The sequence below is a fragment of the Trachypithecus francoisi genome, unplaced genomic scaffold (assembly GCF_009764315.1).
Source record: "Trachypithecus francoisi isolate TF-2019V2 unplaced genomic scaffold, Tfra_2.0 Lachesis_group8, whole genome shotgun sequence".
NCBI lineage: Eukaryota > Metazoa > Chordata > Mammalia > Primates > Cercopithecidae > Trachypithecus > Trachypithecus francoisi.
In genome coordinates this window covers 63,740,809-63,755,413 of record NW_022681473.1, presented here as the reverse complement: position 1 = coordinate 63,755,413, position 14,605 = coordinate 63,740,809, and the positions used below count along the sequence as shown (strand labels likewise).

Here is a 14,605-nt window from a genome sequence, read left to right as displayed (position 1 = left end):
GAACTCCGTAGAGACAAAAAGTAGATTAATTGTTGTTGGAGGTGGGGAGAAATGAGGAGTTGACAGCTAATGGATACAGAGTTTCTTTTGGGGGTAAGAAAATGTTTTGGAATTCAAGGAGAGTGATGGTTGAACAACCTTGTCACCACTGAATTGTATACTTTAAAAAGGTGAATTTTGTTGTATGTGAACTATATGTCAATTTTTTTAAAGCTTACTTTTAAGATAAACTGGGTCTATAAGAGACCTTTAAAACATGGTCATCACAGAACTAGGGTACACACTTTAATGGGTTGCATGGTAAATGGTATCACATCCTTGCCATGTGACTCGGAGTAAATTACTTAACATCTGAGTCTATTTTCTCATCTTAATGGGATCACTACTACTACTACTACTACTACTACTATACTACTACTACTACCACCACCACCACCACCACCTTTTCCATAGAGTTGTTTCAAGGACTAAATGTGATAATACCAGTAAAGTACGAAACATAGCACCTGTGCAGTGCCCACAAGGGGTCTTTTTAGAAGTAATAAGCATTCAGACTCCCGTGGCTGTCGTAGGCCACACCTGACAAGAGGTTTACTGAGAAGGACAGAGTACAGGGAACACAATGTGCCAGTAGGGAAGCATCTAGCATTAATGGGATTAATTCTCCCACTATTGTATGTCTCAGTCCACGTAGCCAAGCAGTCATTCTGTTTGGTCCTCCAAGTGGCAGGTGTAGGACAAGGGAGTAAGACTCAACATTTGCAGGGCCAGCTTTAGCCCCTAAAGGAGACTAAAAATTTTTTACAACAACTCTACAGACAGAGCTCCCAGGGTCCCTGTAAGGGACATGTCCAGATACACCATACTCACAGAAGTCCAAAGCCATGGCTTTTCTATCAGATATTTATAGTTAATTTTTAGCTTATCCCAAATTGATGCAGTTTGCCTACCAGGGTTTGTAAGCAATGTTGCCTAATAACACAGCTGACATTGTGTCTTCTCATCAGGTTTCTATTTAAACACAGATCTAGAAAGTTGAGCAAAGGCCCAGTTTCAAGCAGAGGGGAAAAGTTTTGTTTTATTTTGTGTTTTTTTTAATAACCTTTTCCTTCACAGACTAACACTTATTAAGTGCTTAATAAGTATGAGTGGTTATTTTGCTTTTATCTGTCCATGCAGAATCTTCTAGATCTCTCATCCCCTGTAGTCCTTTCTTAACACCTAACAGTTTCTGGGAAAGTCTAGCCTGTATGTCATATGGTTAAGTTTATCCTTGTTTTATCCTGGTTCTTCTGATATCCTTGCCCTCCTCCACACTATTCACCCTTGCACAATAATCCCTCACCAGTGTGTCCTCCTGCTTTGCTGAGCTTTTGTCAGTCTCTGCCAGTGCTGTTTCAGGCTTAGAAGTTTTTAGATGTGACTGCTCTAAGCTGGCCTCAGGCTGGTGAAACTTCTCAGTGGTTTGTTTCAAAGTGGGGTCAATCTCCTTTGGATACTCAGAAGGGTCCTGAAGCAGTGTTGCTTTGGCCCCAATGTGTTATAAGAGTTAATTGACTAAACATTGTTTTAGTTGTTATGTCCATCCCTTTTCCTCGAATGTATATGTGTATCCAAGGAGTTGGGCAGGGGATGGTTTTGAGTAATAATTGTTTTGTGGTACCCAGGTTTCCTGCTTCTCTTGTTCACCTTGGACTTATTAAGTCAGACTACTCAGGTGTCATTCCCTCTTGTCTAAGGGGTGAATTCTTCAGTACCCCTTGCACTATCAGTTACCCAAACATAGAGACTTTATTAAGATGATGGGGAAATACAGAATTGCCTTATTCTTTTGCTTTTATCATCATGGTATCTCCAACAGTAAGAACATTTTTCGTAGTTGCTCATCCATGTCTTACCTTAATGTCAGTCATCAGCAGCACTCGGGTTATTTCTCAATGTATGGTTGTTAGGCAAACTGTGACACTGTTTGATGTGTAGTACTTGAGATGGAAATACCAGGATTTTAAATCACAGGATTTTAATTTGCAACTTGAAGGACACTGAAAGTACTGACTTTTCTCTTGGGTTTCCATCCTGAAGGCATAGTGTATAGTCCTTAGGATGAAGCCATTTTCTGTAAGCCTGAAAACTAAAATCATAATGATTGTACTTTTGTATTTTACAGTGTGTGGACCAGTTGACAAAGATCCAAACTGAATTACAAGAGACAGTGAAAGATTTAGCTAAAGGCAAAAAGAAATACTTTGAGACTGAACAGATGGCTCATGCAGTGCGAGAGAAAGCTGACATCGAGGCAAAGTATGTGTTTTAACATTTCTGAGAAAATAATTATGCAAATAAATGTTATTGTTACTAATAGTTTGTTCTCTATTAGTAGTGAGCATGGACCTATTCTCAGGTAGTGGTGGTTTCATTTGACCTATATATGTTATATACTTTAGGTCACTTTTTTAATTGGCTGATTTTTATCTGAATTAATATAGCAAAATGGGAATATTAGATTAGTCAGTTTTTCACATTAAATTGAATTTTGAAAAAGAAGGTAAATGAACATTGTATTTACAGACTTGAAAGCTTATCAAAAGCCTAAAGTCACTGCTGTGGTGTCTGAATATCAGGGTTTAAGAGCCTCATTTTACTCATGCTGGACTCTCAATCAGTTGTGGTTGGAAATCCCTGTGATCCTCAAGATGCCACTGAAGGTCCATGAACACATCAAGTGAACAAGAGCACTGACTTCCATGTAGAAACCCTGCCTCAGGCACTGTTTTTTCTTTTACACAAAAATCTAGTGTATATATACATAATTTTTCATGTATGCTTTAGCAATTGTATGAATTTCCCTTTCAATGTATATGAATTGTAAGACCTTTTTTTTAAAGAATAAGTAGGAAAAGAACTGGCAACTGGTAATAGAAGGTGATATAAAGCAAGCAGTGTAATAGAGATTTTTGCAATGACAATTTAAGGCAAGATAAAATGTTGATGAGAAAAAGCATGTTATAGAACTGGACTCTGAAGAGGTCTGTGAGAAGGAGAGCTGAGACTCTGGTTCAGTGTGCTGACTGATGCAAAATCTAGGAGTCTGAACTCCTAGTCATAAACTCAGAAAGTCTTTGAACACTTGTACAAACAGACCAGCAAGGAAGGGGGTGTTTTTCTAATACGGTTTGTATCCACAAGAAATGTAAGCAAGCTTATAAGCAACTTGTGAAAATTCAGGGGCTCCCCGGTTTATCAAGGGCTAGTAAGTGAGTATACATGAAGGACTTGATGTTATAGGAAAGCACATTTAATATTTCCCTAGTTTATTTTACTGTATTTATTGTTTTATTCTTTGAATATACAAATATTTCCTGTACTTTTATAGAATCAATGAACCCATCTTCTCAATAAGACCTGAAGTTTTTATATTGTATATATTGTATATATATATAAACAGTATATTCTCCATTGGGAATATACTGTTGTTTTGGAATGGGAATATAGTCATTTTTAGAAACTTGTTTTCTTAAACTTTCAGAGATCCTAGAACAGAGAATTGACAGATTTGTAAAGAATGTATAAACACCTAATTTAGCCACAGCCAGAGGATGAACATGAACACAGTGGAGGGCTGTTTCTGAGAAGTGGGGATTTGATAGGGTCTAGTTCATAGAGCTGATCACAAGGAATTGCCTTCTAACATGACCCAAATTTGGAGGGGATACAGCAAGCTAGACACACTAATGTTAACTTTTCAACTATAGAGTAAGGAATGCCTCTTTATCTTCATTTGTTCACTCTTCGTTGGATACTTTATATTGGGTACGGTGAGTACAGAGATGAGTAAGGTAAGCTTTGTGCCCTCAAGGAGTTTAAGGCCTAGAATTAGAAACTAAAAGAAATTAAGTGCCTAAAGTCACTTAATATTAACTAATAACTTATTTGCAGTAGTAATGTGAAAACACTCTTAGGAAAGCATAGAAAATATAGAGGTTAATTTTGCCGAATGATAAAGGAAAGCTTTATAGAAGAGGTAATGTTTGGATAGAATCTTGAGGAATGAGTATAAATTTTCTAAGTAGAGTTGGAAAATTCCTCTTGAGGAGGAAGATCAGGAAGGGGAAATTAAACTGTACTACCTATAGTTTTGATAGATGATTTGACAGATGGTGTGGAGATGCACACGTTAGGAGAGACCATATAAGGAAGAGGGATACAATTTGAAGGAGGTGATGAATTTCATTTTGGATATGTTTATTCTGAAGAGCGTGGGAAACACTGGGGTGAATATGTTTGGAAGGTAGTCAAATATCTGGCACTTAAATGAGAATTTGGGCCTCAAGATCTTGCTTTGAGGGTCAGTTGCCTATCAGATGGTAGTTACAAGAAGAAAAATGTGTATAGAATAGATGAGAAGTTGAATTTGGAACCCCAAGGGACATAAATTTTGAAGGGTAGGTGGTAAAGAGTAGCACACAGTATAGTTCATTATTTGTGTAGTGTTTGGGTGTAAAAATCCTGCCTTATTTTTTCTAGATTGCAATCTTTGAGAACAGGTACTGTCTTATTCTATCTATCACTAATACCTACCTTAATACTGCACAAGAAGTATATTAGGATTAGGAAATAAAGCAGAAGTCAGAAACTTAAAACCTTATATTGGAAGATCTACATGCAACTCAGCCTATTTGGATAATGACTAAAAAAAGGAGAACTGGGAATATCTCCAAACACAGTCTTATTCTGAAAAGGCTTTCTCAGAGATTTGAGTTTGTGGCCTTTACTTTCTAGATAAAATGAACAGGAATATGATTAATAAAAAGATAATTATGAAATATGACTATGACAAGGTAAAAAATAACAAGGATCTTTTAAACTCAATTTTTTTAATAGTGGGGAAGTAGTTGGGCTGCATATGTGTTCAACCCTGAATGTTTTCTCTTGTTAGAAAAATAAGGGACTGCTTTTCCTATCCTCTTCACACTGGCTTTGCAAAGACTAATTGCTCCATCATCCAGTCCCAAACTGGCCAGCAACTTTACTTCATGAGGCACAGCTGCCAGCACATGTATTGAATTCTCCCATGGAAATCACCATGACACTGAAGTCAAGACAAACGTGCAGCTTTAAAAAAAAAATCACTGGTCCTGGGAGTGTTGCTTGTTCCCTAGCATTTGTCTGTTGACTTTCTTCATATGGTTTTCTCTAGCTGTTTGGGTAAAATCAACATGTTTGTACTACTGATTGTTAGATTATAGTTATTCTTCCAAACTGAAAAAGGATCAAGGTAGATAAGAACACAAGAGTGGGAGAAGATTACATCATACAGGGCAGAGAGTCCCAGACTTTCTCAGTAAGTTCAGAATACCCCCTTAGAGCAGAGGAGGCACACAGGCAGGTACCCAAACAAGAAGTACTTTTAATGGGGGAAATAATAGAAGTAAGGACTTCATAGAGCCTGTTGATTGGATTATTGCATTCCTGGTCTTGTTAGAGTCTTTCACACACAGCCCCGAAAGTTTGCTGATGCTTGCGTCCCTAAGTTGGTTGTCCCTGGATCTCTCTAACCTTTGCAGGAACTAAAGTGTGTGAAGTTATATGGTACTGAGAGAATAGTCTATAGTTTGATGGCTTTTGTTTATTAGGAGACAACAATATATTTTGATGTTTTTTTTTTGGTCAAGTTTTTTTTGGGGGGTCATTCTGGATATTTTTCTTATATTAATCCCAATGTTTCCTGTTTTACCATAATATTAAATTCTTCCTGTAGTAAAATAAAGGAAAATAATCATTACTCTTGGTTTTCCGTTTTTTCGTTCTTTTTTAGAACAGTATCTTCAAAAAACGTTATTTTTAAATTTTAATAATATATTTAATAATTTTATTGTGATATAATTAGATGATTTTATTAAACACACTTTCCTATTTTTATTATAGATCTAAACTTAGTCTTTTTCAATCAAGAATCAGTTTACAGAAGGCAAGTGTAAAGGTAAGTTTTCAGTAAGTATATTTCACAACTGAGAAACCTCTTAGCTTGTAAAACAGAGGATTGGATCTTTGAGGGTGGAGGTGGATTGTTTCTACCTTAGAGAAACATTTTAAAGTCACTGACTCAGGGAGGAACTTTCCCTCCCAGTTCATGGGGGTTTTTCACCCAGTTGCCAACACCTTAGACACACTTGCTTTTCAAGACTGCATTAGGGATAAGTTTCTATACCTTACCTGCTTAGGTAGCCTGTTGTCTTTAGCTCTTAGTCCAAGAAACTTAACCCAGGAGCTTTGGAAAGCTCTACAAAATCTATTTCATTTAGATTTAGACCCTTGAGTGGTATTCTGGGCCAGATGTGAGTGAGTTTTTCCTTCGAAAACTTCACACTGTAGAATGCCTGATTAAGTAAGCTTAGAGACCTGGCTGTGGCTTCAAACTAGCATACAGTTCATCTGGCACATTAGGAGTGCTGATTTTTAAAAAACTATTTTCTAACTCCACTAGATTTACCCATACCTTTGAAGATAAGGTACTTAATTTCAGAACCTTTATTTACTCATTTGAATAAAATGGGCAAAATATTTTTAAGTTATTTACAAAGCTTTAGAAGTATGTTAAGCAAATATTTGAAATTGTTCGTACCCTGTATAACAGTTCTAGTCACTGTTTCATTCCTCAGTAGTGATGAATAATTTTTATATACGTATAAATGTTTTCCACACATAGTTACCTTTATTCTTGTTGGGGAGCCATTAATTGCAAACTAAGAGTAGGATTCCTGTGTTTTGCGGTACAATATCAGTTTGCACTGATTGTTATTATTATTATTATTTTTTGCTATGTTTTAGTTAAAAGCCCGGCGATCTGAGTGTAATTCCAAAGCTACCCACGCAAGGAATGATTATCTTCTTACCCTAGCGGCAGCAAATGCACATCAGGATCGCTACTATCAAACAGATTTAGTTAACATTATGAAGGTAATACAGCTTTCGTATCTATGGTAATTTTACTTCATTAAAAACAAAAACAACTCGAGTTGGATGTTGGGTTTATGGGATTGAATCTAGAGAAGAGTAACCAGGCTATGTTGCATCTCTTTGGAATATACTTGTTATTGTTTGGATAGCATCTGTTTCAGATAATTTAGAATTAATTTTTAGTTCAGAAAATGTTTACAGACAAGTCACAGTAAAGGATTATAATACTCCCTAGGTGCGGCAAACATTTGTTATTTAGTGGTTATTGATATAGAAGATACAAGAGTGATATAAGAAATAAAATAATAACTCAAACTGGGAAAATACTTCTGAGCTATTTTATAAGACTCATGTCATGGTTTCAATAAATTATTGAAGCTAGGCAGAATCTTCAGGTATCTTCTGAATCATCAGAGAAAGACTGATATTTTAGCATAATTTTTGTTAGATTGTATCTATATTTTTTGAAAAATGTTTGTAAGAAAAGTTTTATGCAAAAGAATATTTCTTTTAAAATATATTTTTATAGTGTATCTCTTAGCCCGAAGTTTTTATTAACTAGAATTTTGGCCACAACCATGTCTAATGATAATTATGAAGCTTTTTTTAATTTTAATTTTTTAGAGACAGGGTCTCACTCTGTTGTCCAGACTGGAGTGCAGTGATGATCACGGCTCACTGCAGCCTTGAACCCCTGGGCTCAAGAGATCCTCCCACCTCATCCTCCTGAGTAGCTGGGATCTGGGCGCATGCTACCATGCCTGGCTTCTTTTTTTTATTTTTAGAAACAAGAGTCTTGCTATGTTGGCCAGGCTGGCGTCAAACTGGCTTCAAGTAATCCTCCCGCCTAAGCTTCCCAAAATGCTGGGATTACAGGTGTGAGCCTGCTTGGCTATTTTTTGTTTCTAAAAAACTTAGATTTTTAAAAAATTTCATTAAGTTTATCCTGAATTTATAGGTAAATTGCACATTACTATTTGATGATTTTGAGCTGCGTACGGGACAAACAAAAGAATATGTTCAGTAGCTATCTGAAGATGTCCTCTGGGTATTACTCTGAAATGCAGATAGATTAGATTACAGTTTGTATACCCAAACTTGATCTAGCCTTTCCCTGTTTATACCACCTATGATGTGTCTTTAACTTTCACTGAAGTAAAGAGAAGAGGGTAGAGGAAAAGCAAACCTTTTAATCTGTTGCCAGGTTTCTCCCTTGTTGCTGGCAGAGAAGCTCTGCTTTGGGTTGTATCTGTCATTCTTTCCTGTTTTCCCAAAACCCAGACATTTTGTCATTTTGTTTTTTCTTTTATTTTCAACCCATCCCCCTCAAATGTATTGTTCTTAATGACTGACAAATACACACATTGCTGTAGTTGAATTGCTTAATTTATACATCAGCAATTGTGAATGGGGATGTAGCCAGAGCAGGTGCTCTTTTTTCTATAATAGCTCTGGGAAGGAGGTGAATTCTGGGCAGAAACTGCAAGTTCTTTCCTTTAAAGTAGAGATGGGACAGTTCCTGGGACCTTCAGGCAAAAACAAGAGCGTTGAAGGGAGTCAAATTGGACTAAGAAGTATCCTATTGCAAAACATTTTTTTCTTTCCTTTTTGTTCACTGCCTGAAATCCCCTTTTCCTAGCTTCTGTTGTGACTTCTGCTTATTAGAATACAGGTTAGAAAATACAGAGACAAGGAACTGTTTTGTCATCTCTGATGAGAACTCTGCATATATTTTCCATAAAGTATTAGACCTAGAGGTTTAGGTGTTTTAGTATATATATTTTTTGAGACAGGGTCTCACTCTGTCATACAGGCTGGAGTGCAGTGGCTTGAACATGGCACACTGCATCCTGAACCTCCCGGTCTCAGGGATCCTCTTGCCTCAGCCTCCCATGTAGCCAGGACCACAGGTGCCTGCCACCATACCCAGCTAATTTTTTTTTTGTAGAGACGAGGTCTCACTTTGTTGCCCAGGCTAGTCTTCAACTCCTGGGCTTAAGAGATCCTCCCACCTCAGCCTCCCAAAATACTGAAATTATAGGGGTGAGCTGCTTGGCCTGGCCGGTTTTAATATAATATTAGGTATTACATAGTGCTTCAGACTTACAAGGACCGACAGTTTCAAAGAACGCATTTACTAAAGATGATTTTTAGCACAGCTTGCACTTAAGGTATATCCTGTATATGTCTACTATTATATCAAAGCTGTATATTTTTCCCTATGAATATTTTTAAATGGACATTATATTAGCTTAAGCAACAGCAAAAATCAAATCCTTTTTTTTTTTTTTTTCAATTGCATCTACAGCCGAGAAAGAATGGCCTTCAATAAACCAGGGAAGGTACATTCTTATTTGGGGGATCTGCTCTCTGCCTAAAGCAAAGAGGAAGTTAAAGCGCTGGCCAGCTCACAGATTAGTATATGTTCTTGAACTTACTTTGAAGTCTTTATGCATATATTTGATCAGCATTAGGTAGGTTGTGCTTTGGAGTATTCATTTAATGAAACATTGTGGGGTACTAAACTGATTAAAAATAGAGGCAGGGGTTGGTCCCTCCTGCCCCTTAAAATTGAGAAAACATATTTTCAGTTTTCATGTACTGTACATTAACTGATTTTCTTCCTCATGCTAATTCTGTAGTCTACAGTAATGGAAAATTCCTATCAATCATGCTATTAGCTACTTAGTAAACTTCCACCATTGAATTGACAGTGGCCCTTAGATGCCTTTCTTGAAAATATCTGTTTTTCTGAATTAATGTTAAGGAGATATCTATTTTTCTGAATTAATGTTAAGGTGATAATGCCCTATATGGGTAGCTTAAAGGCAGGGTATTTGATTTGTTGGTTTAATCATACACATTTAAGAGCCTCTTACAGCGTGCTAACTACTGAGTTAGGCTTTGGGAAGACAAAGATGAGTAAGACACACTGCTCATCCTCAAAGAGCTTGTTATGGTAGAAGAGAGCAAGAGAGAGATACATTTATATAGATGATTGCAAATTAGAGAGATGGAAATCACTTACAGCTGGAGGACTGTGGTTAGTTAATAATAATAGCTATCTTTTTTATTGCTTAATATTGCCTTGGCATTATCCTAACCACTTAATACATACTATCCTTTCTCATTTTCTTCATTACCCTTGTTAAAGTTCATAGCTCATTATTTAAATTATTCTCTAACTTATATTCTTATCTTTGCCCTTCTTCAAATGAAATGAAATGGTAACTCTGATGAGCGCCCGTAACTGGATAATCTGTATCTAAGCAGCCAAGTACTGCTGAAGAAAAGTTTTGACGGAGCAGATTCATGATCATAAATTAATAGGGGAACCAGTGCAGCAGTCTCAACACTGCTTAGATAGCCTACTGTTTTTCCCTAGTTAACTTTTCCTACTATTTTTAACAGTTATTTCAACCACCTCTTTTATGCTTAGCAAGTGGGTTTTCTTCCTAATTTACAGAGACAGTGGAAACTGTTGGAAGGCAGCTTCATTATTGTCCACTATCTGACTTCATCTGTGTTCAAGACTCTTCCAGAGTCTCAGTAGCAGTTGTTCCTATCTAAAGGTGATCTTTTCACCTCAGCTTTGGATTATATCTCATCCCCTCTTTGCCTTCTTAGGGAACAGAACAATTATTTTATGTTCTCTTCGTATTTCCTGGACATTCTGTTCTTACATTAGCAGTTGTTATCTTGGTGATAACAACCCTCATTATAACTATCTTTTGAGTTACGTTCTTCTGATCTGGACTAGTTGCCCTCTGTGTCAGATGCAAATATTTATCCTGAGATCTTCCTGTATGTCTCTGTTGTGTTAGATCTTCAGTTTTCTTTATGTCTTATTTTTTCTTGATTTACACTGTCCTTTGGTAGAGCACATCCTCCAGTACCTTCTTGAGAAAGTAGGCATGGGAAGTAAGTTTTTTGAGATACTATGTTTAGAAAATGGCATATTCTGTGCTTGTACTTGGATATAGAATTAAAGGTTGAAAACTCTTGTCATTCAAATATTGGAGTCCATACCTCATTGTTTTCTTGTTTACTGTGTAAGTATTGAGAATCCAAAGCCATCCTAGTTCTTGATTATTCGCATCTGATCTAATTGTTTGTTTTTTCTTTTTTAGAAGTTTATGGAATATTCTCAGTGTACCCTTTGATTTCTTGGATTAATTTTTCCCTTTTGTTTTCTCTTTCTGAAACTTCCCATTATTAAGATATGATGTCTGCTAGCCTGCTTCTTGAAATTTCATTTCTTTCTTATTTTCCGTCCTCGTCATTGTGTTCTACTTTTTGGGAGACTTCTTCAACTTTACAGTTCATTTCTTTTATTGGACTTGTAATTTTTCCATAGTAGTTTTAATGCATGAGGGTTCTGTTTTCTCCACATCCTTACCAGCATTTTTTATTGCCTGCTGTATTAGTTCGTTTTCACACTGCTTTAAAGAACTACCTGCGGCCGGGCGTGGTAAGTGGCGTAAGCCTGTAATCCCAGCACCTTGGGAGGCCGAGGTGGGCGGATCACCTGAGGTCAGGAGTTTGAGACCAGCCTGCCAACATGGTGAAACTCCATCTCTACTGAAAATACAGAATATTAGCTGGGCGTGGAGGCACGCACGTCTAGTCCCAGCTACTCAAGGGGGTTGAGGCATGAGAATCGCTTGAACCTGAGAGGTAGGTGGAGGTTGCAGTGAGCCAAGATCACACCACTGTACTCCAGCCTGGGCGACAGAGTGAGACTTCATCTCAAAAAAAAAAAAAGAAAAAAAAAAAAAGAAAAGAACTACCTGAGACTGGGTAGTTTATGAAGAAGAAAGGTTTAATTGACTCACAGTTCCTCATGTCTACAGAGGCCTCAGGAAACTTACAATCATGGTAGAAAGCGAAGGAGAATCAAGTACCTTCTTCACATGGGGGTAGGAGAGAGAAAGCAAAGGGGGAAGTGCCACTTTTAAACCATCAGATATCATGAGAAATCAGTCACAATCATGAGAACAGCATCGGGGAAATCGCCCCCATAAGCCAGTCACCTCCCACCAGGACCCTCCCCCGATACATGGTGATTACAATTTGAGATGAGATTTGGGTGGGGACACAGAGCCAAACATATCACCTGTCTTTTGGATAAAAGTCATTTGAACTGGGATGACATGCTATCTAATTATAGTTTTGATTTGCATTTCTCTGATGATCAGTTGATGTTGAGCACCTTTTTATATGCCTGCTTGCCATTTATGTGACTTCTTTTGAGAAATGTCTATTTAGATCTTTTGCTCATTTTTATTTTTTATTTTTATTTATTTATTTTTCTTTTTTTATTATACTTTAGGTTCTGGGGTACATGTGCACAATGTGCAGGTTTGTTACATATGTATACATGTGCCATGTTGGTGTGCTGTACCCGTTAACTCGTCATTTACATTAGATATATCTCCTAATGCCATCCCTCCCTACTCCCTCCACCCCACGACAGGCCCCTGTGTGTGATGTTCCCCACCCTGTGTCCAAGTGTTCTTATTGTTTAATTCCCACCTGTGAGTGAGAACATGCGGTGTTTGGTTTTCTGCCCTTGTGATAGTTCGCTCAGAATGATGTTTTCCAGCTGCATCCATGTCCTTACTAAGGACATGAACTCATCCTTTTTTGTGGCTGCATAGTATTCCATGATGTATATATGTGCCACATTTTCTTAATCCACTCTATCATTGATGGACCTTTGGGTTGGTTCCAAGTCTTTGCTATTGTGAATAGTGCCGCAGTAAACATACGTTTGCATGTGTCTTTATAGCAGCATGATTTATAATCCTTTGGGTATATACCCAGTAATGGGATGGCTGGGTCAAATTGTATTTCTAGTTCTGGATCCTTCAGGAATCACCACACTGTCTTTCACAATGATTGAACTAGTTTACAGTCCCACCAATGGTGTAAAAGTGTTCCTGTTTCTCAACATCCTCTCCAGCAGCTTTTGTTTCCTGACTTTTTAATGATCACCATTCTAAGTGGCGTGAGGTGGTATCTCATTGTGGTTTTGATTTGCATTTCCTTGATGGCCAGTGATGATGCTTTTGCTCATTTTAAAAATCAGATTATTAGATTTTTTTTCCTATAGAATTGTTTGCACTCCTTATATTTTCTGGTTATTAATCCCTTGTCAGCTAGATAGTTTACAATTTTTTTTTTCCCATTCCATGGGCTGTGTCTTCATTTTGTTGATTGTTTACTTTGCTGTGTAGAAGTTTTTTAACTTGATGTGATCCCATTTGTCCATTTTTGCTTTGGTTGCTTTGGTTGCTATAGGAGATGTCTTATAGCACTATTCACAATAGCTAAGCTATGGAATCAACCTAAGTGTCCATCAGTGAATAAATGGATAAATAAAATGTAGTATATATACACATTGAAATATTATTCAGCCAAAAATATCTTGAGTAATATCCCTGTGCTTACAGGATATTACTCAAGAAATCTTTGCCCAGTCCAGTGTCTTGGAGAATTTCCCCCAGTGGTTTATTTTCATAGTTTTGGGCTGGGTGTGGTGGTTCATGCCTGTAATCCCAGCACTTTGGGAGGCTGAGGCGGGCGGATCACAAGGTCAGGAGTTCAAGACCACCCTGGCCAATATGGTGAAACCCTGTCTCTACTAAAAATACAAAAATTAGCTGGGTGTGGTGGCAGGCACCCATAGTCCCAAGCTACTCAGGAGACTGAGGCAGGAGAATCGCTTGAACCAGGAAGTGGAGGTTGCAGTGTGCTGAGATCATGCCACTGCACTCCAGCCTGGGTGACAGAGCAAGACTCTGTCTCAAAAAAAAAAAAAAAAAAAAAGAAAAATTTCATAGTTTGAGGTCTTAGATTTAAGTCTTTAATTCATTTTTATTTGATTTTTGTATATAGTGAGAGATAGGGGTCTAGTTTCATTCTTCTACATATAGATATCCAGTTTTCCCAGCACTTTTCCCCGAATGTATGTTCTTGGCACCATTGTTGAAAATGAGTTCACTGTAGATGTGTGGATTTGATTCTGGGTTCTGTCTTCTGTTCCATTGGTCTATGTGTCTGTTTTTATGTCAGAACCATACTGTTTTGGTTACTATAGCTCTGTAGTATAATTTGAAGTCAGGTAATGTGATTCCTCCAGTTTTCTTTTCCCCTAGCCTAATTAAAATTTCCCCTAGCCTAATTATTCTGAAGAATAAGATCAGGCCAGGCACAGTGGCTTATGCCTGTATTCCCAGCACTTTGGGAGTCTGAGGTGGGAGGCTCACTTAAGTCCAAGAGTTTGAGACCAGCCTGGGCAGCATAGTGAGACTGTGTCTCTACAAAAAAATTTAAAAATTAGCTGGGTGTGGTGGCACGTGCCTGTAGTCCCAGCTACTCAGAAGGCTGAAGTGGGAAGATAACTTGAGCCCAGGAGTTTAAGACCACAGTGAGCTGTGATCATGCCACAGCACTACAGCCTGGGTGACAAAGTGAGACCTCATCTCTTAAAAAAAGGAAATAAAAATAGTAAGTTCATGTTAGTATCTAAATACAAGTATTTGGACAGATTCCCCAAGAAATATTATTTATTTCTTATGCCAGTAGTGATTAGAGCAGATACTGAATATATCATTCTGTGTCTGTATATCATCAGGCAGATTTC

General features: G+C 37.5%; 1 protein-coding gene across 1 annotated transcript in view; it reads left to right on the top strand.

Annotated features, from left to right (window-relative positions):
- The window catches only part of FCHSD2 (FCH and double SH3 domains 2), a 332,679-nt gene that overhangs the window by 171,862 nt on the left and 146,212 nt on the right, over positions 1-14,605 (top strand). Inside the window, exons 6-8 of the mRNA XM_033206003.1 lie at positions 2,168-2,301; positions 5,926-5,980; positions 6,829-6,957. Of these exons, the coding sequence (XP_033061894.1) occupies positions 2,168-2,301; positions 5,926-5,980; positions 6,829-6,957 (318 nt within the window). The remainder of the gene's footprint in view (positions 1-2,167; positions 2,302-5,925; positions 5,981-6,828; positions 6,958-14,605) is intronic.